This window comes from Triturus cristatus, chromosome 4_1 (genome assembly GCF_964204655.1).
Source record: "Triturus cristatus chromosome 4_1, aTriCri1.1, whole genome shotgun sequence".
Lineage (NCBI taxonomy): Eukaryota > Metazoa > Chordata > Amphibia > Caudata > Salamandridae > Triturus > Triturus cristatus.
Window position 1 is genome coordinate 884,388,349 of NC_140585.1, and position 27,910 is coordinate 884,416,258.

Below are 27,910 nucleotides of genomic sequence, written 5' to 3' on the forward strand. Positions count from 1 at the left end.
ACTTTTGAGTTTTCAGGGAAGTTAGACAGTTGTGATTCTTCACTGAGACAGTTAGGAGTCTATGCATTTCCAAATTTGAACAACTGGCTGTTGATGGCAGAGCAACCTGTGCTGGAACATCTTTGGTGTACCACAACTGTTCGCCACAGCTTGGGCATTACCATGAAGATCCAGAAGACCTACTTCACTGCAACAGAGAGTGACCTTCATAGGTGTAGTGCTGGGTGTGACCTATAAGGTCTTGCCACCTCCTTCTCAGAAGAGGATTCGTATTTGGGAGCGAGTTTCGATATTTCTGACTCTGGCACATGTCCTCGACCTACTGGTCTTGCGACTGCACAGAGTTGTGTATCTGGTGATTATTAGAAATGGGAGCCTCCAGTTGGCAGCAGCTGGCGCTGGTGTCAAATAGTGACCCTTCTTCCTAAGTCAGAGTAAGAGGGCTACACCCTTTGATAACCCCTGCTCAACCCTGTGGTAATGTAGCACGAGCAGACAGGCCTATCTCCGAGGCAGTGTGTGAAGCATTTATGACCATACACAATAACACTGGAAAGACGCTACAAAACTGACACCACAAGCAAGTATAGAAAAATAGTTATCTTTATATAGGTTAAGCATGAAACGGAGAAATGCTCAAAGAACCACAATGCACATAATTACAGATTCATTCAGGGGCGATGGAAGCACTCGTGCGTGCGGGTGGAACAAGCTTAGTTTGAGATCAGAGCCTAGGCGTCCCGATGATGCACAATGTACCGGGGATATAAAGGGGGCACAGCGCACAGCTTCACGGGGAAGTTGCGGGATGTCAGGTGGACCCACAGCGGCCACAGCTCCTCGGCTGCAGCGGTCCGCGGCAAGCACTAATCCTAGGACCGGGTTGGAAGGCGCTGCCCAGCGGCACACGCGGAAGATGGCACGGTTCGTGACATAGCGGCTAGCGTGGACACTCCGCGGCACAGCTCTTTAGCTGCAGCGGCCCGCAATCGCGATGGTTTCTGTAGCAAAACAAGGGTGGGCACTCGGCGGCAAAGCTCCTCAGTTGCAGCGGCCCACAATAGCGATATCACTTATCCTCGTAGTATCTCCTTGTGGTCAGACCAATGCGGGCACTCAGCGGCACAGCTCTGCAGCGGCCCACACTAGTGATAGCAATGGTTTTCGTAGCAAGGCCAAGGTGGGCACTCGGCGTCCCAGCTCCTCACCTGCAGCGGCCCACAGTGGCGATAGCAACAGTTTCCGTAGCAAGTCAAATGCGGGCACTCAGTGGCACAGCTCCTCAGCTGCAGCAGCCCACAACGGCGATAGCAATAGTTTCCGCGGCAAGTCAAATGCGGCGTTCCCCACAGTAGAACTAGAGACCCTGGATTTCTCAACAGAGGCCTCACCTGCAAGTAGGATTCTCTTCAAGAGGAATCCGGGCTGCTGACGAATGAAGTCTAATGTCCCTGAGACTTCGGCAGGAGGCAAGCTCAAATCAGGCCCTTGGGTAGTTGCTTCAGTAAATGGATGAAAGTTTCAAAGTCCTTTCCCTCTTGTTACACGGACAGAGGTTCGTCTTGGCATCCCGAAGTTACACACCACGAAGGGGCTTCAGCCCAGATCTTTATACCCCAAAAGTCTTTGTTCTTGAGAAAGTCACAAATCCCTCGACCCGGCCAGAACCAGTTTGGTGTCGACTCGGGTCACTTTATTTACGAGGCGGCATCCTCCCTTTCAGGGAGAGGGGGCCCACCATCAGACGCCCAGTGGGAGGTGGAGCCATCATTCACCTTGCCAGGCACAGCCCTGCTCAGATCAAAGGAGTCACCCCTACCCATACTTCAACGGCAGATTCCTCCATTCGACCCAGGTCGGCCTCAGCCTGCCCTGGCCCTCTAAACCAGACGGCCAATACACATACCAAGAAAACACACAGGAAGGTTTAGACAAAAAGATACCTGCTTTCCAAAAGCGGTAGTTGCACACACAGAATATAAAGACGATCACCACTACCAGATGCACGTTAATATTTGAAGTTCAAGCATACCAAGTTAGACTTTCCTAACATGTTCCTAGGCACTACGAAGACTATACTAGTTCATACAGTTAATTTATAATAAGGAGCAACCGCGCTGTCACTGAATGGCAGTGGCACAGCGCCCAGAGCGTCTAACGCCAGCAACCACGAAGGAGACAAAAAGTGACAAAAAATAGAAGGGAGACCTACGCCAATGGTGCCAGGTCTAACACGTGTGCCCTTCCCTGGGAGTTCTCATCACTGAGGCGGAAAAATCTGGACAAACAGTCAGCGTTGGCGTGTTCTGTACCAGGGCGGTGTTCCACCGTAAAGTCCACACCCTGTAGAGAAATGGACCACCTCAACAACTTTGGTTTCCCCCCCACCCCCTCATCTGCATCAACCACCTGAGGGGCCTGTGGTCTGTCTGAACCCGGAAGTGAGTCCCAACAGGTATGGTCTCAGCTTCTTCAGTGCCCAGACCACAGCAAATGCCTCTCGCTCAACTGCACTCCACCTCTGTTCCTGTGGGAGCAACCTTCTGCTAATGAAGGCCACAGGTTGGTCTAGGCCTTCCTCATTGACCTGTGACAGAACGGCCCCCACACCATGCTCGGAAGCGTCTGTCTGGACAACAAATTCCTTTGAAAAGTCGGGCGCCCAAAGTACTGGTGTGGTGCACATGGCAGTCTTCAGGGCATCAAAAGCTTTGTGACAGGTGTCAGTCCAGTTCACAACCTTTGGCTGCGTTTTAAGTCAGCTCAGTCAAGGGTGCAACAATGTTGCCATACCCCTTGATAAGCCTCCTGTAATAGCCTGTGAGTCCTAAAAAGGCTCTCACCTGTGTTTGAGTCCTTGGGGGCTCCCAAGCCAGGATGGTTTCAATCTTGGGCTGTAGGGGTGCTACCTGGCTGCTCCCCACCCGGTGTCCGAAGTACACCACAGAACCCTGCCCAATCTGGCACTTGCTTGCCTTGATTGTGAGGCCTGCCTTTTGCAGTGCCATCAACGCTTCCCAGAGGTGGCGCAGGTGGTCCTCCCATGAGGAACTAAACACTGCAATGTCATCCAGATAGGCGGCACTGAAACCTTCCAGTCCAACCAACACTCTGACCAACCTCTGAAAGGTGGCAGGGGCATTCTTCATCCCAAAGGGCATCACCCGGAACTGGTAGTGCCCGTCAGATGTAGAGAATGCTGATCTCTCCTTTGCCCCATCGGTCAAGGCGATCTGCCAGAACCCAGACGTCAAATCAAACGTGCTGAGGTACCGTGCAGCCCCTAGCCGATCTATGAGCTCATCAGCTCTGGGGATGGGGTGCGCGTCAAGTCTTTGTGACCGAATTGAGATCTCGATAGTCCACGCAGAACCGAAGTTCTGGGGTGGCCCAGGTGCTGCAGCCTTTGGTACCAGGACCACAGGGCTGGACCAAGGGCTGCTAGAGGACTCAATCACCCCTAAAGCAAACATTTTGGAGTCCTCCCCCTTGATGTACGCTCTGACCCGGTCAGTCACTCAGTAAGACTTGTGCTTCACAGGAGGACTGTCCCCAGTGTCTACGTCATGGACGCACCAGTCAGTGACACTAGGCACCAGGGAGAACAGATCACTGAATTGCCCCAACAGTTGGCGACCATCACTCTGCTGCTCAGGGGTCTGTGTGGTGGAGAGTACCACACCCTCCACTGACCCATCTTTCTCCTCTGCTCACAGGAGGTCAGGAAGAGGCTCACTCTCCTCTTCCGTTCCAGCATATGTAGCCAGAAGCATGCTCACTTCAGACCTCTCAAAGTGGGGCTTCAGGCGGTTGACATGCAGGACCCACAGGGTGTTCCTGAGAAACTGCAAGTCCACCATGTAGGTAACGGGACTCTTGCGCTCCACCACCTCGAAGGGGCCGGTCCACTTATCCTGGAGCGCACAGGGCTCAACTGGGGCCATGACCCAAACCTTTTGACCAGGCTGAAACTCATAGTGGCATTCTGATCATGCCAGCGTTTCATCTCTTCCTGGCTGGCTTCCAGATTTGCTTCAGCAAGTTTTCTGAAACGCCAAGTCTGGTTCCTGAAGGCCAGCATGTAGCTAAATACATCCTGGGGAGGTTTCCTGAGAGATTGCTCCCAGCCTTCCCTGACCAGACTTGGAGGCCCTCTTACCGGGTGACCATAGAGCAGTTCAAAGGAACTGAACCCTAAGGACTTCTGTGGCACCTCACGGTAAGCAAACATGGCAAGAGGACGTCCCACTTACGCCTCATGGGCTCCTCTAGGCCCACAATCATGCCCTTAAGGGTCCGGTTAAATCTCTCAACCAGCCCATCACCTTGGGGGTGGTAAGGAGTCGTGAACTTGTAAGTTACCCCACACTCCTCCAACAGAGACTTCATATATTTGGAAATGAAGTTAGTACCTCTCTGGGGAATCCCACACGGGAGAAAATCCCCATCGGTGCACGTCCCACCACGGGGGCTGTCACTGTCCTGAGGGGATGGCTTCATGGTCCACCAAGACCAGGATGAACCTGTTGCCCATGGCTGTCTTGGGGTCCAGAGGCCCCACAATGTCAATGCCCACTCGCTCGAATGGGGTACTGACAACCGGGAAGGGCTGGAGCGGGGCCATGATCTTCCACCCTCCGTTCTTTCCACTTGCCTGGCAAGTCTCACATGTCCTGCAGTGACCATCTGAGCTCCCATTTGGGGTGAATAAAAGTGGGTGACCAGCCTCTCAAAGGTCTTGGTCTGCCCCAGATGTCCGGCCAATGGCACATCGTGAGCCAACCCCAGTAGGAAGGCTGAAGCGCTGGTGTACCACCAGCACATGGTCTGACCCAGGCTCAGCAACCTTGTGGCTCGCTGTAAAGAAGTTCATTCTCCCAATAGATCAGGTGTGACCCTGACTGATCACCTGCTGCCTGGGCTGTGGCCTGTCGCCACAGTCCCTTAAGAGAAGGGCACGTTCTCTACTGTTCACAAAATTCCTCCCTGGTGGGCACTCCTCCTTGCTGCCATTTGGTCAGCTCAGGCAGGTCCCCCACTTCAGCTACTTGCTCCCCTGTAGGTTCCAGGGCATCCCTCTCAAGGTCTGCTTCCTCCTGGACCGTGGGACCCATGGGGGCCGGTTCCCCGCGCCTCCTACCTCTTCTTTTTAAAGCAGGGGCTTGGGCCGTACTTTCAGGCTCCAGGTCCTTCTGAACATCCTTACTGTGTGCCATGGACCGAGTGGTCGCGCACGCCCACTCAGGCAGGCCCAACATTTCCAAATGAGACTTCCTCTCCACCGCAGCCCACGGGGAGTTCCCTAAATCGTTGCCCAACAGTCTGTCTACTGGCATGGCGGGCCTCACAGCTACTTGAAGAGATCCTGAGACACCCCACCCCCACTCAAAGGGAACTTGAGCCACCTCACACTGGCTCTCCGAGTTGTCTGCTGACACTACTGGGGGACAATCTGCTCTTTGGACACCAACCGGGAGCTGACAGCAGTCACACTAGCTCCTGTGTCCCTGAGAGCCTCCACCCTATGGCCATTGATGGTCACCCACTGCCTGTACTTCTTACTGTTAGCAGGCAGTGCAGGGTTAGGGACCTTCTTGAAGTCCCCTAGCGAGACAAGGGTCAATTCTACGGGATCCCACCGTCTTTGGACACCCATCTCCTCCCCTCCCAGGGCTATACTGGCAATCTGGTGGGGGTGCACGGGGTGGTGCACTGTTATCCCTCCGGGGACACTGGGGATCATACTACCGGTGGCCCACTAGACCACACTTAAAGCAAGTAAGAGGCCCCCTTTGAACAGGCCTACCTGTCGGGGGCACCGGCTTCTTCTCAGGGGGAGGCTGGGACACCACTCCTTGGTTCCTGGGGGAATTACTTTGGGGCCCTCTCTGGAACTCCCTCTGTTTACCCCTATTCCCCCCACTTCTCTGCTGGGGACCCTGCCCACCTTTGGCAAAGTCTCCCACAGGACCCTTGCTAACCCGGGTGCTCACCCAGCGGTCCCCCTCCTCGGCAAGCTTCCTAGGGTTAGTGAGCTTGCTATCGACAAGGTGCTGGTGTAGCTCTAGAAAACAGTTACTAGATAAATGCTCCCATGCGAACAAATCATACAGTTGCTCAAAGGTTTCCACTTTGCTACCCTTTACCCAGCGATCCATTGCTCTGTAAAAAAAAAGACACATTCAACCCAAGTGGTACCCTCTAGCTTCTTACAGGTTCTAAATCTCTGCCTGTACATTTCTGGGGTCAAACCATAACGCGTCATCAAGGCCTCTTTCATATGGGCATACACCATCCTGCTCTGTTCAGGCAGATCCAACAGAGTATCCCTCCCATCACTCAGAAAGCGTCCCCACAACCCCGCTCCCCAATCCTTCTCAGGGACCCGGTGGGACACCATGGCTATCTCATATGCGGCAAACCATTGCCCGATATCCTCTTATGGAAATCCTTGATGACATCTTTGGGTATGTACACTCTACTCTCCGTAGGTACTAAAGGTATGCTGCCACCAGAGAGGGAGATCTCCAAACTCTTAGCCTTGATCTCCAACTCCCTCAATACTCTCTGATGCTCAAGTTTCATTTTTTCAAGTTCAAATGCCAACCTGTTATTCTCAATATCCAACTTTTTACTCTCTAGGTCCTTCTGACCTTCTAATTTGGCTATCTCCAACCTATGCCTCCTATCTCTCTCTTTGTCCTCCATCTCTTCTGGAGACAGACCCTTTGAGGACACACTAGTACCGGAGTTGGAAAGTACTTTACCTTCCACTAAACCCACTTCCTCATCCTGCTGCCCTCCAGCATTCTCTTCCTCATTCTCGGCGGACTCTCTCGCCTCCATCCAGGCCTTAAGGGCCTTCTGAAATTCCTCCTTCCTAGAGAGACCCGCAACCGGGACGGTGAATCGCTTGCAAAAAGACTTTAGCTGTTTGGCAGTGTAGGTTTCAAACCTGTTTTCCTCAAAGAGGAGATCCTCTAAAGCATTGAATGCCGGCCTAACTAGTGTAGACATGACTGGCAACTACAGTCAATCAATAGAACACAAAATACCTGGCTGGTAATCACAGTCAGCAATAGAACAAAAATAACTGGCAACCGCAGTCAACAATCTAATTGAACCGAAAAACACCTGGCTGGCAATCACAGTCAGCAATAGAACAAGATCAAACCGTACACCGTTTACTCTTGCCAGTAGCACACCTGGCTGGCAATCACAGTCCGCAAATGGAACAAAAATAACTGGCATCCACAGTCAACAATCTAATAGAACCGAAAAATACCTGGCTGGCAATCACAGTCCGCAATAGAACAAAATCAAACCGTACGCGGTTTACTCTGTCCAGTAGCACACCTGGCTAGCAATCACAGTCAGCAAATAGAACAAAAATAACTGGCAACCACAGTCACCAATCTAATAGCAACACCTGCTGGCAATCAGTCAGCAATAGAACAAAATCAAACCGCACGCGGTTAATTCTCGCCGGTAGCGCACACGGGTTATTGTATATGGGTCACAAATGCAAGGCCTGATCCTCACCGCTGACCACCAATGTTAGAAATGGGAGCCTCCAGTTGGCAGCGGCTGGCGCCAGTGTCAAATAGTGACCCTTCTTCCTAAGTCAGAGTAAGGGGGCTACACCCTTTGATAACCTCTGCTCAACCCTGTGGTAACGTAGCATGAGCAGACAGGCCTATCTCAGAGGCAGTGTGTGAAGCATTTATGACCATTCACAATAACACTGGAAAGACGCTACAAAACGGACACCACAAGCAAGTATAGAAAAAGAGTTATCTTTCTATAGGTTAAGCATGAAACGGAGAAATGCCCAAAGAACTACAATGCACATAATTACAGATTCATTCAGGGGCGATGGAAGCACTCGTGCGTGCAGGTGGAACGAGCTTAGTTCAAGATCAGGGCCTAGACGGCCCGATGATGCAGAATGTACCGGGGATATAAAGGGGGCACAGCTTCACGGGGAAGGTGTGGGATGACAGGCGGGCCCACAGCGGCCACAGCTCCTCGGCCGCAGCGGTCCGCGCCATGCACTCACACTAATCCTAGGACGGGGTTGGAAGGCGGCGCCCAGCGGCATACGTAGAAGATGACAAGGTTCGTGACATAGGGTCTAGCGTGGGCACTCAGCTGCACAGCTCTTCAGCTGCAGCGGCCCACGATAGTGATGGATTCTGCAGCAAAACAAAGGTGGGCACTCAGAAGCACAGATCCTCAGCTGCAGTGGCCCACAATGGCGATAGCAATAGGTTCCGTGGCAAGTCAAATGCGGCGTTCCCCACAGTAGAACTAGAGACCCTAGATTTCTCTACAGAGGCCTCACCTGCAAGTAGGATTCCCTTCAAGAGGAATCCGGGCTGCTGACGAATGAAGTCTAATGTCCCTGAGACTTCGGCAGGAGGCAAGCTCCAATCAGGCCCTTGGGTAGTTGCTTCAGTAGATGGATGAAAGTTTTAAAGTTACGTGGACAGAGGTTCGTCTTGGCATCCCGAAGTTGCACACCACGAAGGGGCTTCAGCCCAGATCTTTATACCCCAAACGTCTTTGTTCTTGAGAAAGTCTCAAATCACTCGACCCGGCCAGAACCAGTTTGGTGTCGACTTGGGTCACTTTATTTACGAGGCTGCATCCTCCCTTTCAGGGAGAGGGGGCCCACCATCAGACGCCCAGTGGGAGGTGGAGCCATCATTCACCTTGCCAGGCACAGCCCTGCTCACATCAAAGTGGTCACCCCTCCCCATACTTCAACAGCAGATTCCTCCATTCGACCCAGGTCGGCTTCAGCCTGCCCTGGCCCTCTAAACCAGACAGCCAATACACATACCAAGAAAACACACAGGAAGGTTTAGACAAAAAGATACCTGCTTTCCAAAAGCAGTAGTTGCACACTCAGAATATAAAGACAATCACCACTACCAGATGCACGTTAATATTTGAAGTTCAAGCATACCAAATTCGACTTTCCTAACATGTTCCTAGGCACTACTAAGACTATACTAGTTCATACAGTTAATTTATAATAAGGAGCAACCGCGCTGTCACTGAATGGCAGTGGCACAGCGCACAGAGCGTCTAACGCCAGCAACCACGAAGGAGACAAAAAGTGACAAAAAATAGAGGGAGACCTACGCCAATGGTGCCTGGTCTAACAGTAATTCTGAATGCCAGATGGCAATTGAGGAATGCGGGTGCAGTGGCTCCGCTATCGGGGGCTCCTCTTGACTCGGCTACAGATACTCCTGTCTGACCATTTGAAGCTGAACTGTTGAATGAACCTGTCCAAACTGGACATTAGTCATCCATTCAGTCGGTTACAAGTGCAGGCTGCTCTGGTCAAGGACATCTCCTTGCTGGGCTAGGGCACCCATCTAGCTGACACAACACAGTGAGGTCTTTGGTCTGCACTGGAGTAGCGCCTGCATATAAACTGGAGATGCAGGTGGTCTGCATCGCTGTGAAGGCATTTCTCCCTTTCATCTGAGGGGACTCCATTCAGATTCTGTTGGTAACTGTCTCTATCACAGCCGAACCTAGGGTGGTGTGGGGGGTCATGAAACTTGAGTTGGAAATCTGTTTGCCTGTGGAATTGGGCACCGTGACTTGGGATCTTCCCAATGGTGGCCTCTCTGGCAGGTTCCCTCAATGTGAGAGCAGACTCGAAGTATCCTTCATTTGAATGCAATGAGCGGGAACTGCACCTGAAGTAATGAGTACTCCTTTTCAGATTGGGGAGTCCATCAGGGGATCTCTATGCCACAGCCTAGGACAGGAAGGAGCCTCGGTTTTGTGACATAAACTTACCTTGATGGTTCCTCGCGAGAATGGCTGTAGGTCCAGATGTACAGTGCTTGCTGTATGTATTCCTATTGATTTTTCTTGTATTGAAAGCTGTGCAGGTGGATCAGGCACAACTAATCCTGACGTTCCAGAACGGGAAAGAAGAATATAGTATGCTGATCTGTTTGCGCTCTGCATTCAGTAATTTCTTCTCTCCCGTGCAGGGAGAACTGTCACAGCAGGATGGTCCAATCCTCCACCCTACTGCCTGAATGCCGATACCTTTTGCCTCCCTAAAAAAGTGGCAGACATTTCTTTGGCTGCCAGAAAACCTGTTTCAAACTTCATTCATATGGGTTGCTGGAACAGATTTGTGCAGCGATTTGAACAGTCGGCCTAGATCTCTTTAAATTGCAGCTTTCTTACTTTTGTTTGCATTTTACAGTCTTTTTCACAGGGGTCTGGCTGCTGTCTAGTATTACCCGACTGCTCTGTTGGATTTGGTGTGCCTCTCTGATCAGCCTTTGTTTTAGTATCCTAGTGGCTAAAAAGTCTGCCTCACTGGTGTTCTTCCATTCTGCTCATTGCTCCTCAGTGGAATCTTAATCTTGTGTTGAGTTTTTTAATGGCAATTCCTTTCAAGTTGATGGACAAGTGCCCTATTCTACATCTGACTTTGAATGCCATGTTGTTGGTAGTAACCACTTCAGCTTGTAGGGTTGGAGAAATTAATTCCCTCTCAGTTTGCTGCCCTTATGCAGTTTCTATCTGGATAAGTTGATCCCCTGTACCTGCCAGCCTTATTGTCTAAAGTGCTTTCAGCTTTTTGTATAGCCCAGTCTACAAGCCTTCCACCCCTCTTTTGTGCTCCTCCTTCCTGCATTGGGTCGTTCATTTCCTGTTTACACTACAGGGTCAGTGGCTGATAAAGAGAAACGTTCTTAATGAGTGGAACCGCCACGGGGAGAGGGCAAGCGGGTCTTGTATAAGGATGCTACCCCTGTATTTCTTTTTACAGGGATAATGCTTTAGAGTCAGGCCAGAGAACGCAGCGGTACTGGGCTACTGAGAATGGCAGGGAGGACAGCTCTGGCTATGCAACACAGATTTGCCCCTCTCTCCAGTACATCTGCCCTGGATGAACAGGATTGACTGGTGAGGACAGGGTGTGGTGAGATCGAGAAAGAATATGAAAATCAATCTAAATTTGACGACATAAGCCCACCAGGGACACACAACCCGGAAATGGCAATCGGCACCTTAGCGCGGCACGAGAGGGGTGCGGAAGACGCGATCATAGAAGTAAGCAGCCCAGAAATGTGCCCCACCCCAGGGAATATGAGTGGTGGGAATAGCGGGCCTGAACCAACTTTTAAGGGGTTGAGAATGATCTCTTGGAATATTGCAGCTACAATTCAAAACAAAGAATGGTTAGACTCTATTAGAAACTACCACGTTATCTGTCTCCAGGAAACGTGAGAAGTCAATAGCAGTGCTCCATTGTTGGAGGGCTATAAAATGTTTTTTGTCCCGGCCAGCAAATCAACTATGGGCCGTGTCAAGGGAGGTCTAATAACGTATGTGGCATTGACGTTGCAAGGGACTTGGCAGGACCTGGGGTGGGATTCGGGTTGCCTCCAGGGTATTAGATACTCCAAGAAGGGTCTAAAGCTCATTTTTATAAATTTTTATAACGCAGGACATTCTATGTCAAACCTGGCCGAGCTCGAGGAGAGATTGGCCTGCTTACACGATATAGGGGACTCAAGCACCCAGCTGGTCTTAATGGGGGATTTTAACTGCCATCAGTGCCCTTATCTGAAATGGGAAAGAGGAACCTGGGACGCATGCCACTCCACCAAGGGTTGGCACCTAGTGCACTCTAGAGAGGGCATGGAATTAAGTAAAATCCTGAGTAAGTTCGCCTTAACCCACACGATGGATCTGATTGATTGTGGGTTGTCCAACATAATAATCCCCTCCTTTAAAGGAAGGGGAAGTGATTCAATTATTGACTATATCTTCGTAACAAATGTATTAAAATGTAGGGTTACCCAATTTAAGATAGTGGTCAGTGCCTTAGTGACCATAACCTCCTGGTATTATCACTGAGGGACAATAATCTAATCGCCAAGGTGGATAAAAGGACCACTGTGGTCCAGTATAAGGCAACGGACCAGGGCAGGAGAATCAGGTGGAACAACATTGACGGGGTTGCATTCCATAGAGCGCTCCTTGCCAACACTGATAATCAGATATGGAGGTGCCTAGATTCCACTGTAGAGGGAAGCGACTTGATCAAAGCTTTCGAGGGCACTGCCCAGCATATAGATAGCCTTTTGAGGAGTAAATCAAAGTCGCAGATTGACTCTTGCCCCAGATGGTTCGATAAGGATTGCTCAAGGGCCCACAGGGACCTGAAGCTGGCACTCAAAACAGTCCCAAAGGATAGAGGTAAGATTGTTGCCTGCAGGACTCGCTATAAAACGGCCACTAAACTGTGAAAAATTTCCCTACAAATCCAGGCATGGGAATCGCTGAGAGAGGCTGCCGAGCGTCGGGACATGAATAGTTTCTGGAAGGTAATAAATGACCCTTGCTTTCAGACATTAAACAAACCGCAAGTGGTGTCCCATATCTTGCCAGAAGCATGGGTGGCGCACTTCACAAGCTTATATAACCGTGGCAAACTAGAGGAGCAGCCAATTCTAGCTATAGGATTCCCAGCATGTACTCTGACGTATTTGACGGTATCCGAGGTTAAATCAGGAATTGATGGCCTGGTAGTGAGAGAGGCGCCAGGACCTGATGGGATTCCCCCTGATCTATTTAAAAGCCAGCTAGATCTTTGGGCTCCTATACTCACCAGGGTACTCAACACAGCCATTGAAGTTGGTATGCCTAGATCTTGGTCCACGGCCGCCATTGTACCCGTGTTTAAAAAAGGAAATAGGAATGACCCGCAATGCTATCATCCAATATCCCTTATAGATGTCACGGCGAAAGTTTTGGGGAGAGTCATCCTAAACCGTTTAATGGTCTGGGCTGACGAAAACGACATTATTACAGACGTACAGTACGGGTTTCGCAACGGTCGTTCAACGACTGACCAGTGTCTCAAGCTCTGTCTCCTGGTGGCAAAGTATACCCAGGCCAGGGAGGGCACTGTGTACCTGGCTTTTATGGATCTCTCCACAGCATTCGACTGTGTCAACAGAAGAAAGCTGTGGGAAATCTTGGGAGCCATGGGTGTGGATCCTGGACTGATGCGTGTCTTACGAATGCTTCATCAAAACACCACGGCACAGGTCAGATTTAGTGACGAGGGGGACCTCACAGAAGATTTCCTGTGCAGGGGTGGGGTGAGGCAAGGTTGTATCCTCGCGCCTTTCCTATTCACGCTTTATATAAACGGTTTAGACAAGGCGCTCGGAGACTTGGGGGTAGATTGCCCTCGCATTGGTAGGAGAAGTGTACCCGTCCTCCTATACGCGGATGACGCGGTCCTACTGGCGCGCACGGGAAGGGGCCTACAGGCTCTTATCAGTGGATTTGTTAGCTTTATGGCGGACCTAGATCTAGTCCCCAACCTCTCCAAGTCATATGTCATGGAAGCAGGCAAAACGCCTTCCAAGAAATGTACCTTCACAATAGGGGCACATAAACTTGAAAAAGTAAAAGTTTTTAACTACTTGGGGATCCTTTTTGACAAGGATCTTAACTTTAAACCATTAGTTAGGCACAAAAGCAGCCAACATCCCAGTTCGGTGGGCTCAATTATGAATTATGCCGCTAGACTTGGCCGTTGGTCACCTAACGAAATAGTGCAACTATATAGCTCGGTATGTTGTACCAAGACTTTGTATGGGAGCGAGGTGTGGGGTTTTACTGATCTAGCAAAAATCCAAATGGAGGAAAATAAGTTCCTAAGAAGGCTTTTGCAAGTGCCCCAATGCATCCCTTCTTTTATTGTGCACGAGGAGCTGGGTATCACGTATCTTAGTGAGAGGGCATGCCTCAAACCCATTTATCTGCTGGATAAAAATTTGGACAAATCCAGAGGCAAGTCTAAGCAGACATATTCTGGAGGACTGTATGAGGGGGGATAAAGGGCCCCAAATACCCTGGCTCAAATACGTAAGGGACGCCTTGATCAGACTGGGCTACAGAAACCTTTTTAATGAACCACTTACACCATCTATCGGAGACAAGGGTGCTGTAAAGGCAGAATGTTTGCGGTATATAGCTAGGGACAGAGAGGACAGAGAAGGGCGAAAAATCACAGTAAGATCCTACCTGCTTACAAAATCATCCCCGGGCATGGAATTTTATCTCTCGAACATGTACAATAGACATGACAGATTTTTGATGACCAGATTTAGGTTAAACCTCCTGCATCATATTTTATCAGTACCAGCCAGGTTTGTAAACGATATAAATACAAAAGGGTGTTGCAGCTGCGATCTAAGATCTCCGCAAGATACCCTTCACTTTGTCTTAATTTGCCCTTTCTATGCTCATCCCAGGTCCCTGTTCTTAAAAACCATTTTAAGACGGTCCAAAATCAGACAGGCTAAAGTGTCTCTTTTATTTCTTAAACTCTCCTCCGATCCCTTTACCTTATTCCGCACTGTACACTTTTTAAGACTGGTGGTAAAATTAAGGAACACCAGAGGAGAGGACTAGCTCCTTGGACTCAATGAGGCATGGAAGGGTCTAAGGATACCATCTAGGCTGCCCTGTAATTTCTTTTGAACAAACGAGTACGATGAAGGGTTCCCCCTCTCACACCTTTTGGCAAATCTTACATTGCTGAATTAGCTTGGACCCACACATAATTGTCCTGTTTTTAAACTGTTAATATTGTTGGGTTTTTATCACCTTTTGTATATATGTGTATATGTGCAAATCTGTCTAACTTATAATGGAATTTGGACTGTTTTTAACATGCTTCTTTTATGGATATTTCTAAATACCCGAATAAAGATCTTTGATTTGAGTGGAACAGTGGGTGGAACTGAAATTGAGGAGCGCACCCGTGGCAGGAAGTGGCACTGACTGCCAATCTGTGTGGCAGAGGGATGGCCTGCAAGACAAGAAGTGGAACGTGCTAGTAAACAGATCCATCTGTAGCCGTCACTGAATGGTGGGTCGCCACTGATAAGTGGGATAGCTCCTTGCTTGTCAGACAACTAGCCTGGAAGTTAGTGCCCTGGGTGGTCAAATTACAAGGGGGATAGTTGACCGGCTCTTCAGAAAAGTAGGGAGTTTCCCTCTGTTCTTGAAGCCAGGGAAAATGTGATCATACTATTAATAGTCTGGTACAATTTGAGACCGAAATAGCTGTGTGATTGTGCTGTATCAAATGTGCTGACAAGGTTATTAAGAACCAAATTCGGAAAGGCCACAGTGAACCGAGCCAGTATTCCAAATGTCTACTGATTTGAACATTCACAAGGAAAATCAACAATCATGGTGCAAGAAGATATTATGCTCGCGGTAGACCCAATGCAATTTGAGTGACAATCTGAACATGTTTGAACGAACTGCTCCAGCCTACATTCTAGTGCTGGAATGAGTAAGGTGCATACAAACATAAAGTGCGTGAGGTCTTTATTGGGGGAATGCTCCCAGTGGGACTACTTGCTATGCAGTCAGGCAAAAAAGACCATCCGGAGCATATTTGTGCCGAATTCACTAATCCTGACTGATTCCACTGCTCACACCAGAAATGTTCCAGTGGCTTACATCTGCCAGACATCAACATGTATCTTTGCATACTTTTACTACACATTACAGTCTCCCAGCCAAGACACACAGTGACAAATACTCTGCGAGGTCTGTGCTGCAGAACTTCCTTAGTTATTCAGCAAATCTCATTCCTGCCCTGACCCCAAAATATCCTCCACCCCTCAATGGGTAATGCTTAAGGCGCTCGTTCTTAAGGTGAGAATCCTCAGAGGTAAAAATGACCTTTTGGTAATGTTAATTCACATGAATGCTAATCTTCCTGCGGATTCCTCGCTGCTCTTTTCCTCCTCTGAAGAGTTGGTACTGGCGATAAGACGTAAAGGCATGCAAATATGTCCTATGCAGTAATATTGGCTTTTGTTTGGTCTCTCCTCCCTGCATGTCTTGCTGGGGAGTGGAAAAGAAAACAGTAGTTGATGTCAGTGCACAGGTTGTGCCTATTATATGCTGCTTGTCATATCCAGTGGAGGGAATTGTCTTTGAAGCTGCATGATGCCACCTGGCAGTGCTGGGGAGTTACTGCTAGGGAACATCGTTTTGCAGAATAGCCTGAACCCTGGAGTATATTCTTAAGGTGACCAATCTGTAGAAAACTTATGTATCCACAATAATATCGTTACAGAGGGTAATTTTTACATTTGGCGGTGTGGTATTGGACATTGACTCTAATACCAGGGAATGTAGTAAAGCATTAAAATGTGCTGGAGTTATAGAAAATGTTTCCACCAGATCAATAGACTCTGGAGTACCTATCCAAGAGGGTGCAACAATAGCAAATGAAATTGAAGAGTTGCTAAAGGAAGCCAAGGCGAAAAATAAAGTATGGTTACAAGCGCTGCGTTAATGTTAGTTGCATGGTAAAGTACATAACTGCGTACTGAGGCTCCCTCTGAGTGCAGGGAGAGGCAGAGGTCGTAGACATTGTGAATAGAAAACACTCGGACGACAAAGCCTACCAGATCAGTAGAAAACAGTTTAACGTGCCATTGGACATGTCTTTATCTAGGCAGGAAGGTGGGAGAGGAAAGGAATGTTGGGCAGAAGTGGCAATGCTGGAGCCAGAGAACAAAAAAGTATGAGTGATTGAGGGTAGGTGAAGGAAGTGAGGTGTGGCCATGCCCGTCAATGAATCCTGGATTTTCAGAAAGTAAGAAGTCCGAAAAGCCTGTGAGTGAAATATCTATTTCCCATCTGACTGTGTCTGCGGTCTGAACTCCACTTTCTGCCTCCCCTTCATCACTTTATTAGACTGGCAGGCTCCAAGCTTCGCTAGTGAGTGGGTTTAAGGGGGGGGAGTGCTTCTCGTGGTGCTCAAGGCTTTTTCTTTGCACTGAAGTAACCCATCTAGGTCAAAATTAGAATACTAATGTGTAGGGCCTCTACCTAGATACCTACTGTAGTGAAACACCTATGCAGCTGGCCAAACATGGGATTGCCTCCTAGGAACGTTTGTGGTCACATTTGGGTTCAGTTTGGTAGCATAGATGCTTCCAGGGTGCATGCCGCTGCCTGTTCTGTGCAGGGGTTTCAGGTTCTTGGACATCTAGGTACGAGTGAGTGAGGGCAGTCTCTTTGTGGGTGAAAAGTACAAAAAGTAATTTAATGGTAGAGATGCTTATTGGAAGCTTGAGTTAAATGCCACAGTAAGGAACCTGTTTGCCTAGCCAAACATTGCAAAAACTCTACTCTGATTCTCTACACACAACATCCGTGAAATGGGCTTTCCTGCAAGCATGTGCAACTGTTGGTAGTACAGTGAGCAAACCTTTTACTGACTTCCCTCACCCCACCATTTGCCAGTTTTGTATGGTGTGATCACCCCCTTCCACAGTAAGATGACTTTCCTCACCAGAACAAATTGTGCACTATAAGTAAATCTCTACCTGGGGGTTTCTCGTTGGTTTTGATAAGGAGGTTCGTTTTGTGCAGACATGCTAACGATTATTATATTTATTGAAGAAGTCTAAGGTGGAAATAGTTACATTACAGATTAATATCGTTTTGAGTTGTTGTTCTGCATTTTATTTGCTGGTTAAAAAAAAAAAAGTACTCCAGCCTTTCTGTCCGAGTCCAGCCTTTCTGTCCGAGTCCAGCCTTTCTGTCCGAGTCCAGCCTTTCTGTCCGAGTCCAGCCTTTCTGTCCGAGTCCAGCCTTTCTGTCCGAGTCCAGCCTTTCTGTCCGAGTCCAGCCTTTCTGTCCGAGTCCAGCCTTTCTGTCCGAGTCCAGCCTTTCTGTCCGAGTCCAGCCTTTCTGTCCGAGTCCAGCCTTTCGTCTTTATAAGTAGTGTGATTTATGTAGCCCTTTGTGGGGCAGGCCCCATCTTTAGGTTCACAGCAAATAATATAGCAAGCAGAGTTTTGGTGAGACGCGAAAGTCCAAGCAATAAATAAAGATGCCTTCAAATTTTGTACATATCTTGGCACATTTGCTGCTCATTTAAAGACAGGGGTCGAATGTCAGACTATGGGGGTTATTTACTAAGCTTTTACGCCGTGTTTGTGTCACAAAAGTGACGTTAAACGACGCAAACATTTTTTTTTTAAATTTACCTACTAGCTCTCAACTTGTTTAGCACTGGAAATAATATAAAAGTAATGCGAAGCAGCGTATTGCGCTGCTTCGCGTTACGATGAGCCATGGGGGCGTACCAAGGGTGGAGCATAGGCGTTACCATGCAACCACCCAAGGTTTCTCACGGAAAACCCAATTTACTGAAAACAGTAGATTGGGTTTTGCGTGAGAAAACTGCGCCTTTTTAAACCAGGTGCAAGGAAGGAGAAATGCCTTAATTTCTCATTACTTTTCCGACTTTGCATGGGTGCTGCACTGTGCAGCACGCATACAAAGTGGGAAATGCTTGCCCTTGTGTCTAGAATAGTATTTTTTACAGGAAGGCTGCCCTGCCTGTACCAAACCTATGCTAGTCTCACACACACACCCTAGCGCTATGGCGCGAAGGTGTGTATGTGTGGCACACAGCAGTTGTAATCAGCGCAAGGGAAAGGGGAGGAGAGAACCATATCTTTGAAGATATGGCGCTCTCCTGCTCCCTCCCTGTCGCGCAGCGCAGCCTCACGGGAGGCTGCGTTGCGGGGAGATTTGGTAAATCTTCCCCTATGTCTTCTAACAAATTGCTGATTATGTATATTTTTTAACATGGGGATTGAGATTTATGAACTTCTCACTTTGTAGTGCAAGAAGGAAAAGTGAATTATGTGACAATCTTGCTGGGTTACAGAGTGTGTGAACGGAAAAACGGATAATTGCCTGTAAATTAACTGTACACATTCAGCAGTTAGAAAATCAAAAATGAAGCAATTTGTTTTGTAATATTGAAGTGTGATGGAAACAAAGATTTTAATAGGATCAAGACACTTTACTTCATGATGCACACGTGATAACCAGTCACAGAAACACGATTTCCACACATCATTTGTGGGCAATGTAGTTTTATCAACTAAAATGTGCTATCTGTAAATGACTGTGCACTACCACACAATGCTTTGGTTACATAAAAAAATGTCCCGCCTCCCATCCATTAAAGATAGGTGGGTCGCAAAGGTTTGTCATTCTAAAAATTGGGGCCTGGTTCTAAAGGTTATGGAAAGCACTGGTCTATGTGAAGCAAGCCATGCAATAGCCATGCAATTTCACATTCTCTGCTTCTGCAGTGAGCTCGCTAATCTCGAAGTGTGTCAAAATCATCTGGTAGGGGCTAGCTATTCTAAAGATACTCCTGCTATTGCTAAATGCGGAGAATAGTATCTGTACCTTTGCAAAGGTAGATTATGCTCTATTCCTCTTCATGATAGCTCTACCCTGGAGGGTGACATAGTTGCACTCACAATGACTGGCTGAATGCTGTGGGTCGGACGTCAGAGGAAGGTGAGATCTCTAGAGACACATCATTGATTGCATATTGCTAATATTACATGCATGAAAGATTCTACAATTTGGAGGACGTTTTTTGTGTGGTACTGGTCCTCTAGTATCTATATGTTCCTCGTATTCAGGAGTCATCATATCATTTCAGGCACGTTTTTCTAAATAGTCTTGATTCTGTAGTAGGGGATCTCTGTGTATAGTCCTAATCTAGTGAATAGTCCCGCCCATGTGCGTGGACCCCAGAGCAATAAAAAATAATCTCTAAAGGTGACAAATCATGCAGACCTGCATACACCTTTAAGAGAGAATTTAATTTAAAGACAGATAATGCAGCCTATACCCACAGGCTACACTGTCCAGAACTTCAACTAGAATTCCACCAACATCCACAAACAGCACTGCCTGTCCAGCTTTTCTCCACATAGGACAAAACCCTGCCTCTACCAGCAAAAGCCTCTGGAATGATAGAGAGGAAGGAGTGGACAGACAAGCCACATAGGCTGCCATTATGTGGCTTAGAACAGGATACTGTGCCTTTAAGAAAACTTTCCAGATTTCCAGAACTTTCCCCAGTATCACAGAATGCCCAGCAGGTCCCTTTTACTTTCAGTTCTTTTTTCCGGCTCCTGCTAGCAGGACCCTGGAGCATTGAGCTCTCCCCTTTTCAAGGGTTTATTGTAGTTTTTGTCAATTTTTGTCACTTTTTCAAGTGCTTAGTGGCTGGTACTGTCAACATGCCTGGCTTGTGGTAGTGTGGTAGAAAAAATGCTAAAACGGATCCACACGAGGTGTGTATAGGTTGCCTTCCCCAGTCCCACGTGCCTGAAGACTGTGAAATCTGCCACTCGTTCTCAGCCAGGACCCTGAGGGACAGAATGAAGATCAGGCTTCAAGTCCTGGAGGAGAGAAGGCTGAAGGCACCAGGTGGGTCTGGAGGGGCTGATTTGGCCCATACTGAGGCCTCTGGGGGGGCTCCCCAGGGGCAGGAAGACCAGTAAGCGTCCCCACTCCCCGTCGAGGGCGTCGACGGCGGCGTCGAGGGGGATGACTACCATCTGTTCGCCGTCTCCCCAGGGCTCTGGGGAGAAGCGGCGTCGACGGTCGACGTCGAGGGACCTGAACAGGCCGCCGTCGACTACATCGGCATCTTCTGCGACGTCGCCGTCCAGCAGTCGGCGTCGAGATCGGACCCGGCGTCGGCGCTCGCCGTTGAGGGGAGATCGCCGTTTGCCGTCTGTGAAGAGGAGACGGTCGACGTCGCCGTCGAAGAGAGGTTCGACGTCTAGACGATCGACGTCAAGAAGGTCGCCGGCGAGGCGCAGGTCGCGGTCGACAGATCGACGTCGAGGCGAAGATCGACGTCGAGGAAGAGAGAGTCCTCGGGATCGGTGTACTCTGTGGTGTATACGCCTCCTCGGATGCCTACGCCACCGCCTCCTCCTCCACCACCTCCGACTCCGCCTCCACCGCCACCACCGCATCCGCAGCCAGCACCACTGCCTCCGCCGCCCCCACCTCGGTCGTTACCACGCACTCCGTTGGGGCCGCCGGCGGTTCCTCCGCGGTCGGTTTCCCTTCCGAGGTACCCAACTCCGCCGCAGGGGACTCCGAAGCCGCGACGTCCGCGGTCGCCGGGACTGGCTAGACCAGCGGGCAGACCGAAGCCGAAGAGGTCGCGCTCCCGCTCTCTCAGGAGGAGAAGATCACGGAGCCATGGACGGTCATCGTTGGACTCAGGACGACGCCGTAGGAGGCACAGGTCCAGGTCGCACACGCGGTCCTCGACCAGAGATTTTTCCCCGACGCTGTCGGACTCGCCGGGGACTAGGGTGTCTCCGGTGGACGATTTGGTCTCTTTCCAAGAGGTGCTGTTGAGAGGGGCAGCAAAGTTGGGTATCACGGTGACGGTTCCAACACCCACGACGTCCGTGATATTCGAGACACTTCATAAGAACATCTGTCTCGCCCTCTACTGCCTCTTGTACCAGGACTGGTGGAGCCCGCGTTGGAGCTGTTCCTCACTCCCGGTGACGAAAGCCGCCCCCTCCAGGCTCATGAAAAAGTATAGGGCCCCGGAGTCGGACCCTACCTTTTTGAGGGTGGACCCGAAGCCGGATTCGGTCATCGTGACGGCGGCGAGGAAACAACATGCGACCGCTCCTTCATCGACGGTCCCGCCTGACAAAGAAAGCCGCTGGCTGGATTCTGCGGGCAGGAAGGTGTGTGGGACCGCCGCCACCACCATGAAGGCGGCGAGTGCAGGGGCTTTGTTGGGGCGTTACGACCGGGCCCTGTGGGAGTCCCTGCAGCAGTATGCGGACCTGCTGCCCCGGGACAGGAAGGAGGACTTCTTGGAAACCGTGCGTGAGGGCATGCTGGTTTCGAATCAGGTGATCGGCGCATGTCTCCTTGTTGGCCGCCCACGCCTACTGTCATGGCGTCCACCAGAGGCGGCATTCGTGGCTGTGCCTGACGTCCCTCAAACCAGAGGCGCAGCACAGAGTGGCCAACCTGCCCTTCTCGGGGGAAACCCTGTTTGGAAAACATGCGAATGATGAGATGGCCCGCATGAAGGCGGAGGCGGAAACCCTGACGGCCGTCGGGTTGGAGAAGGCCGAGAACAAGAAGCGCCCGTTCCAGAGGCGGTTCGGGTCTACGGGCAGAGGGCGTGGGCAGGGTTCGGGACAGCAGCAGCACCAACAGCAGCAGTTGCGGAATCCCTTCCAGAAATGCCAGAGGGGTAGAGGAGGCCAGCAGGCGGCTACCACTACCAAGGGCCCGGCCGGGTCTCGGCCCTGAGCGGCTACTTCCCCCTCAACCGTTACCCACTCCAGTGGGGGGAAGCATTCAACTTTTTCCGTCAGAGTGGAGAAAAATTACTCAGGACAAGTGGGTGCTGAATATTGTTTGCAATGGATACAGTCTTCGGTTTATCAGCCCGCCTCCAGCGATTCCGCCGGTCAGCTCTCAGTTCCAGCTGAGAGAGCTCCAGGCGGAGGCAGACATCTTGTTGAGAAAAAAGGCGGTAGAAGAGGTACCTCTGTCTCAAAGGGGAAGAGGTCTGTACTCTCGGTTCTTCCTCGTTCGCAAGAAGGACAAGAACGAGTTCAGGCCCATTCTGGATTTGCGACAGGCAAACAAATGGATTCGCAGAGAAGTTTCCCATGCTATCGTTGCATCAGATTTACCCTCAGCTGCAACGGGGAGACTGGCTGTGTGCCATAGATCTACAGGATGCGTACTTCCATGTGCCCATAGCACGGAAGCACAGGAAGTTCCTGCGATTCCAAGTCGGCGCCAATCACTATCAATACACAGTACTGCCATTCGGGCTAAAGTCTGCGCCCAGGACCTTCTCGAAGTGCATGGCGGTGGTGGCGGCACATCTGCGAAGGAACAAGGTGTTTGTCTACCCATATCTGGACGATTGGCTGATCAAGGCATCATCCTACTCAGAAGCGCAAGATCACTTCCGGTGGACGTGCGCTCTCTTGCACAAGCTGGGGTTACACGTCAACATGTCCAAATCGGTCCCGACTCCGGTCCAGTGCATACAGTACCTGAGAGCCTCCATCGATACGCGGTCAGCAAGCGTGTCTCCTTCGGAGGAGAGACGGTCATCGCTCCTTCGGAAGGCTCAGGACCTCAGGACTGCTCCATCGACGACAGTGAGGAAGGTGTCTTCTCTACTGGGATCGATGGCCTCCTGTATCTTCCTCACGCCTCATGCACGGCTACACATGAGACCACTGCAGGAGTGCTTGGAGGATCAGTGGGATCAGAGGACAGGCTCTTGGGACGACAAGATACGACTGTCTCTACATGCTCTTCAGTCTCTGAAGTGATGGTGTTCGGCGGAAAACCTCCTCAAGGGGGTTCCCTTCCACAAGGACATTCCCACGACGAGTGTCGTGACGGATGCGTCTCTCCAGGGCTGGGGAGCGCATTCCGGGGACTTGCAGGAAAGTGGTCTCCCTGTGGTCAAGGATTTTTTGGAAGGCTTGAAGAAAGTGTTTCCTCCCGTCAGACTTCCCTCGCCTTCCTGGGACTTGAATGTGTTGCTGTCCAGACTGATGAAGGAGCCTTTTGAACCCATTCACAAGGCTTCATTGCAGCACCTATCCTGGAAGACGGCGTTCCTAGTGGCCATTACATCGGCCCGCAGGGTGAGTGAACTTCAGGCATTATGTTGTCAAGAACCTTGTACTGTATTTCATGCTGCTAAGGTTGTGATGCGTACTCACCCTAAATTTCTTCCTAAGGTTATCTCTGATTTTCATGTCAACCAGACCATAACTTTACCTACGTTCTTTCAGAATCCCTCTTCGCCAGCGGAAAGGTCTCTCCATTCCCTGGATGTTCGGAGGGTGTTGAAATTTTATCTGGATAAGACCAAGGATATTCGTAGGTCTGACCAATTGTTTGTTAATTATGGATCAGTCAGGACTGGTCTTGCGACCTCTAAGCAGTCCATTTCTCGGTGGATTGTGTCCTGCATACAATTCTGTTATCAAAAGGCTAATAAGACCTTAGGGGGTAAACCTAAGGCTTATTCCACCAGGGGCAAAGCTGCCACGACGGCTTTGCTGCGTAATGTTCCTATTGCGGAAATCTGCAAGGCGGCCACTTGGAAGTCGGTCCATACCTTTGCTGCGCATTACTGTCTGGACTCGGATGCCAGGGCAGATGCTCAGGTTGGGCAGGCTTCGCTGCGAAATTTGTTCGCACAGTAGTGGTTTTGTCTTGTTTGTTCTCCACCGCTGTTTTTGTGTGGGGGTGGGCTTGCCATTCTATTCACTAGATTATGACTATACACAGAGATCCCCTACTACAGAAGGAGTAGTTTATTTTCTGTAACTCCAGTTCTGTAGTAGGGGTATCTCTGTTATAGTCATAAGTGCCCGCCCTCCTCCCCGGTGGAGAGATAATTATTCATGTGAAGAATGCTACAGGTCTGGCGTGCTACGCCTTCAAAAAGAACTGAAAGTAAAAGGGACCTGCTGGGCATTCTGGGATATTGGGGAATGTTCTGGAAATCTGGCAAGTTTTCTTAAAGGCACAGTATCCTGTTCTAAGCCACATAATGGCAGCCTATGGGGCTTGTCTGTTCACTCCTTCCTCTCCATCATTCCAGAGGCTTTTGCTGGTAGAGGCAGGGTTTTGTCCTATGTGGAGAAAAGCTGGACAGGCAGTGCTGTTTGTGGATGTTGGTGGAATTCTAGTTGAAGTTCTGGACAGTGTAGCCTGTGGGTATAGGCTGCATTATCTGTCTTTAAATTAAATTCTCTCTTAAAGGTGGATGCAGGTCTGCATGATTTGTCACCTTTAGAGATTATTTTTTATTGCTCCGGGGTCCACGCACATGGGCGGGACTATTCACTAGATTATGACTATAACAGAGATACCCCTACTACAGAACTGGAGTTACAGAAAAGAAACTACTCCTTCTTCTGCTTCTAAAATGAACTGAGCACTACTTGTTAAAGTGAAGCATTGTGGGATTTCTCTGTAGAATGTCAACGGTACATTGTTTCGGTTTGTGGTGTCTGGCCTCAGGGTATGTTTACAAAGTAAATGTTCATTAATATTTTTAAATATATTCTGGCCTATTCTGAACACTGGGGCTGCTATTTTCAAGCCGTATGGATGAGAAATATGCCTTTTTTGCAAATTTGATGCACAAGGTAAGAAACGTATTTTCTTCCATGTTATGCTTGCAGCTTTGTCAACCTGGAGATTGCCTTTTTGTACTTAAAGGATTTTTGTTAAATACCCTTTTTTCTTTTTGTTCAACAAATCTAATTTTTGAAATCCTCGACCTAGCATTGGGAATGATCAATAATGAGGGCATTGGGATTTTTTAAGTTTATACAGTCTTAGTGTCTGAAGTGTAAATAGTGTCATTACTCATGTAATATTTTTATATATAGGTTGGTGATAAAGGTTTGCGAGTGAACAGACCAACGGATACCCGAATGGGCGAGAAGCTCTTTAAGCGTTTCCTAGGACTCCACATAGCTGAAGTACCTGGGAAGAGCATTTTTCATCTTGGAGACAGAAATGGAAACGTTGCGAAGGAGAAGTACAATGCTTGCAACATAAAACAAAGAACTGTTAAAATGGAAAAACTGGAGGGGAACCATTCAGCTAGGGCTGTGGATAAGATTGACATCTCCAGCTCTTCTGAGACTGAAGATGAAAGTGAGGAAATCTGGGTAGCTGGGCTTCATCTTTATATGTCTGATTCCAAAGCTCTCTTGTCTGGTGGTTGGCTCAATGATCGATTAATAGATGCTGTGAACACAATTGTTAGCTTGCATTTGGGTCATTCGCCTAGTCAAACAACACTGCTCTCTCAGTCACCCGGTGGTTTTAAGGCAGTGGTGGTTGATACTGTGCAGATTCTTTATGACCATCATCACTGGGTAACAACTGCTTGCATTGGTGGAAAAGTGCTATATGTAGACAGCCTCCGGCGGCCTCTTTCTAATTATGTACAGGCACAAATGAAACAATTATATGCTACCCAAGTGGATCCAAAGGGAAAGCTGCAAGTAAACATTATTTCTTGTCAAAGACAATCAAATGGGTCCGATTGTGGCATTTTTGCTGCTGCCAATGCATTTGAGCTAGCCCATCACCCTGTCCCTACTGTTTGTTCACAGATTTACTTTGACATTCTAAAAAGTAGGCAACATCTGTTCAGATGCTTGCAATCCCAAAAATGTGTCCCTTTTCCAAAATTAAGCATCAGCAATACAGTCTGCAAAGAAAAACCTGTCACAGTAAATATATGATCGTATTCCACTTATGTAATGCCTCTTGGACTTGCACATGAGCCCTCCAACAGTTTCATTGGTCTCTTTAGGCAAAAGGCACTTATAATTTATTATACATACCTGTTAGGCATTCATGTTCTAACCAGTCAAAATGAACAATTTAGATGTCCTTGTAAGCGCACAAAAATGCCATTTCATGAAGCATTTTTCACTGTCGCATATAGAGAGCAGGACTTGGGTGTATAACGCTTCAATACGCAGGAGCAGTTTGCTTTCAAGAATTCCTTGATTGCGTTGCTAGAGAATGTCCTCTGTACGGTACTTTCATTGGTAATATTCCAAGCTACCCAATTCTACTTTAATGCAACAAAAGTATTTGCACTGATCATGGGAAGGAACAGAAATGGCTGGTTAACTCTGGTTACAAGTTTCAGCTACTTGTACGAAACAAGGACCTCTAAATCAATATGCATCGATATGAGGAATCCATTGCACTGTTGTTCGATGTCTTTGATTGTGGCGCAACGCAGTTAAACTGTGATCAGAAGCCGTCAATTGCATTTTCCCCAGATGGTGTTTGGATAACACAAAGGTGGATGATCCCTGCATCCCTCTAGTTCAACTGTGTAACCAGTTGATACTTCTGAACAAGGATTCTGGCTCCGTTAAGACTAATTCAACTTGATACAGACCATCATTCATGACAGGCGCAGCATGCAGAGGTTGGAAGCACCATAGTTTTCACTTTGGCACTGCCGTCTCATGTATAGGACTAAATTGGCGTAAGCGACTAATCTGCTGTAGACGTGGCTGCTCGAAAATGTATTTGTTAAGCATCAAAGACAACAGGAACAATGAGTTGGGAAATCCTCCAAGTCCATGGTGAAGGTTACGAATGAAATGCTGAGCACTTAATGAAGGTGCGGCCCTTGTTCCGTTGATGCAGCCTTTGCATTAAGGGAACCAAAACAGAGATTGTTTTCAAGGTCATTGATACAAGAGTTAGATACAGTAAAAGAGATGATCTTTGATGATCTACTTTGTGTTGTAAGCAGAGGACAACCCTTTTAGTAGGGTGCAACAAAGGAAGTGAACACACAGGAGGAAAGTGACTACAATAGTTGAACAAGCCTGATCCTATGGTCACTCTTCTGAAGATGGAGGAAATAAAATCGGAATATTGGGTAGGCTGAATGACTAAATCGAAGACTAGAAAACGAGATAAAAGCACAAGATTTTGGCATTAGACCACATCAGGTTGCAATGCTGCAACTGATGAAAAAGCTGGGGCGTCTGAATTTGTCACGGATGAAGCATACAAGGCCTTTTGGAATAAAGAGAAACTTGAAAATAATTGAGAGCAATGTTTTTCTACAAGCTGGGTGGAGATCAAAAATGACTCAACCCCAGGTATCTAATCCTAGCCAAGAGCACAACTTAAAGGCCAGTCTCTGAATATTACAAAATACTAGATAAATGACTCCAAAAAAGAATGGGCCAATAGTGAGAGTGAGTCACTTGTGCCTGGGAGTGATTGCCCAAGAGCAAATTGGGAAGAAAATGCAACACTTTTACCTAGATGCCAGTTCAACCACTGGAGGGAGACCTCTTTAACCAGTATCAAAACGGGGATATAGAACAAAAGCTTGGACTTTTTTTCCTGCTAAAACTAAAGAATTATGGATGAATTCTAACGG

The 27,910-nt window shown here is 48.7% G+C and overlaps 1 protein-coding gene across 8 annotated transcripts in view; it reads left to right on the plus strand.

Moving 5' to 3' along the window:
- TMEM209 (transmembrane protein 209) overlaps nucleotides 1–27,910 on the plus strand; it is a 269,726-nt gene that overhangs the window by 163,089 nt on the left and 78,727 nt on the right. For 4 of the 8 annotated variants that reach the window (XM_085653618.1, XM_085653617.1, XM_085653616.1 and 1 more), the window contains one exon: nucleotides 25,365–26,382. The exons of 3 other annotated variants lie outside the window; for them this stretch is intronic. In XM_085653618.1, coding sequence (XP_085509744.1) covers nucleotides 25,365–26,231 — 867 coding nt within the window. In that variant the 3' untranslated portion in view covers nucleotides 26,232–26,382. Of the gene's footprint in view, nucleotides 1–25,364; nucleotides 26,383–27,910 lie in introns of those variants that run through there. One more of the 8 variants, XM_085653624.1, reaches the window with a different exon arrangement.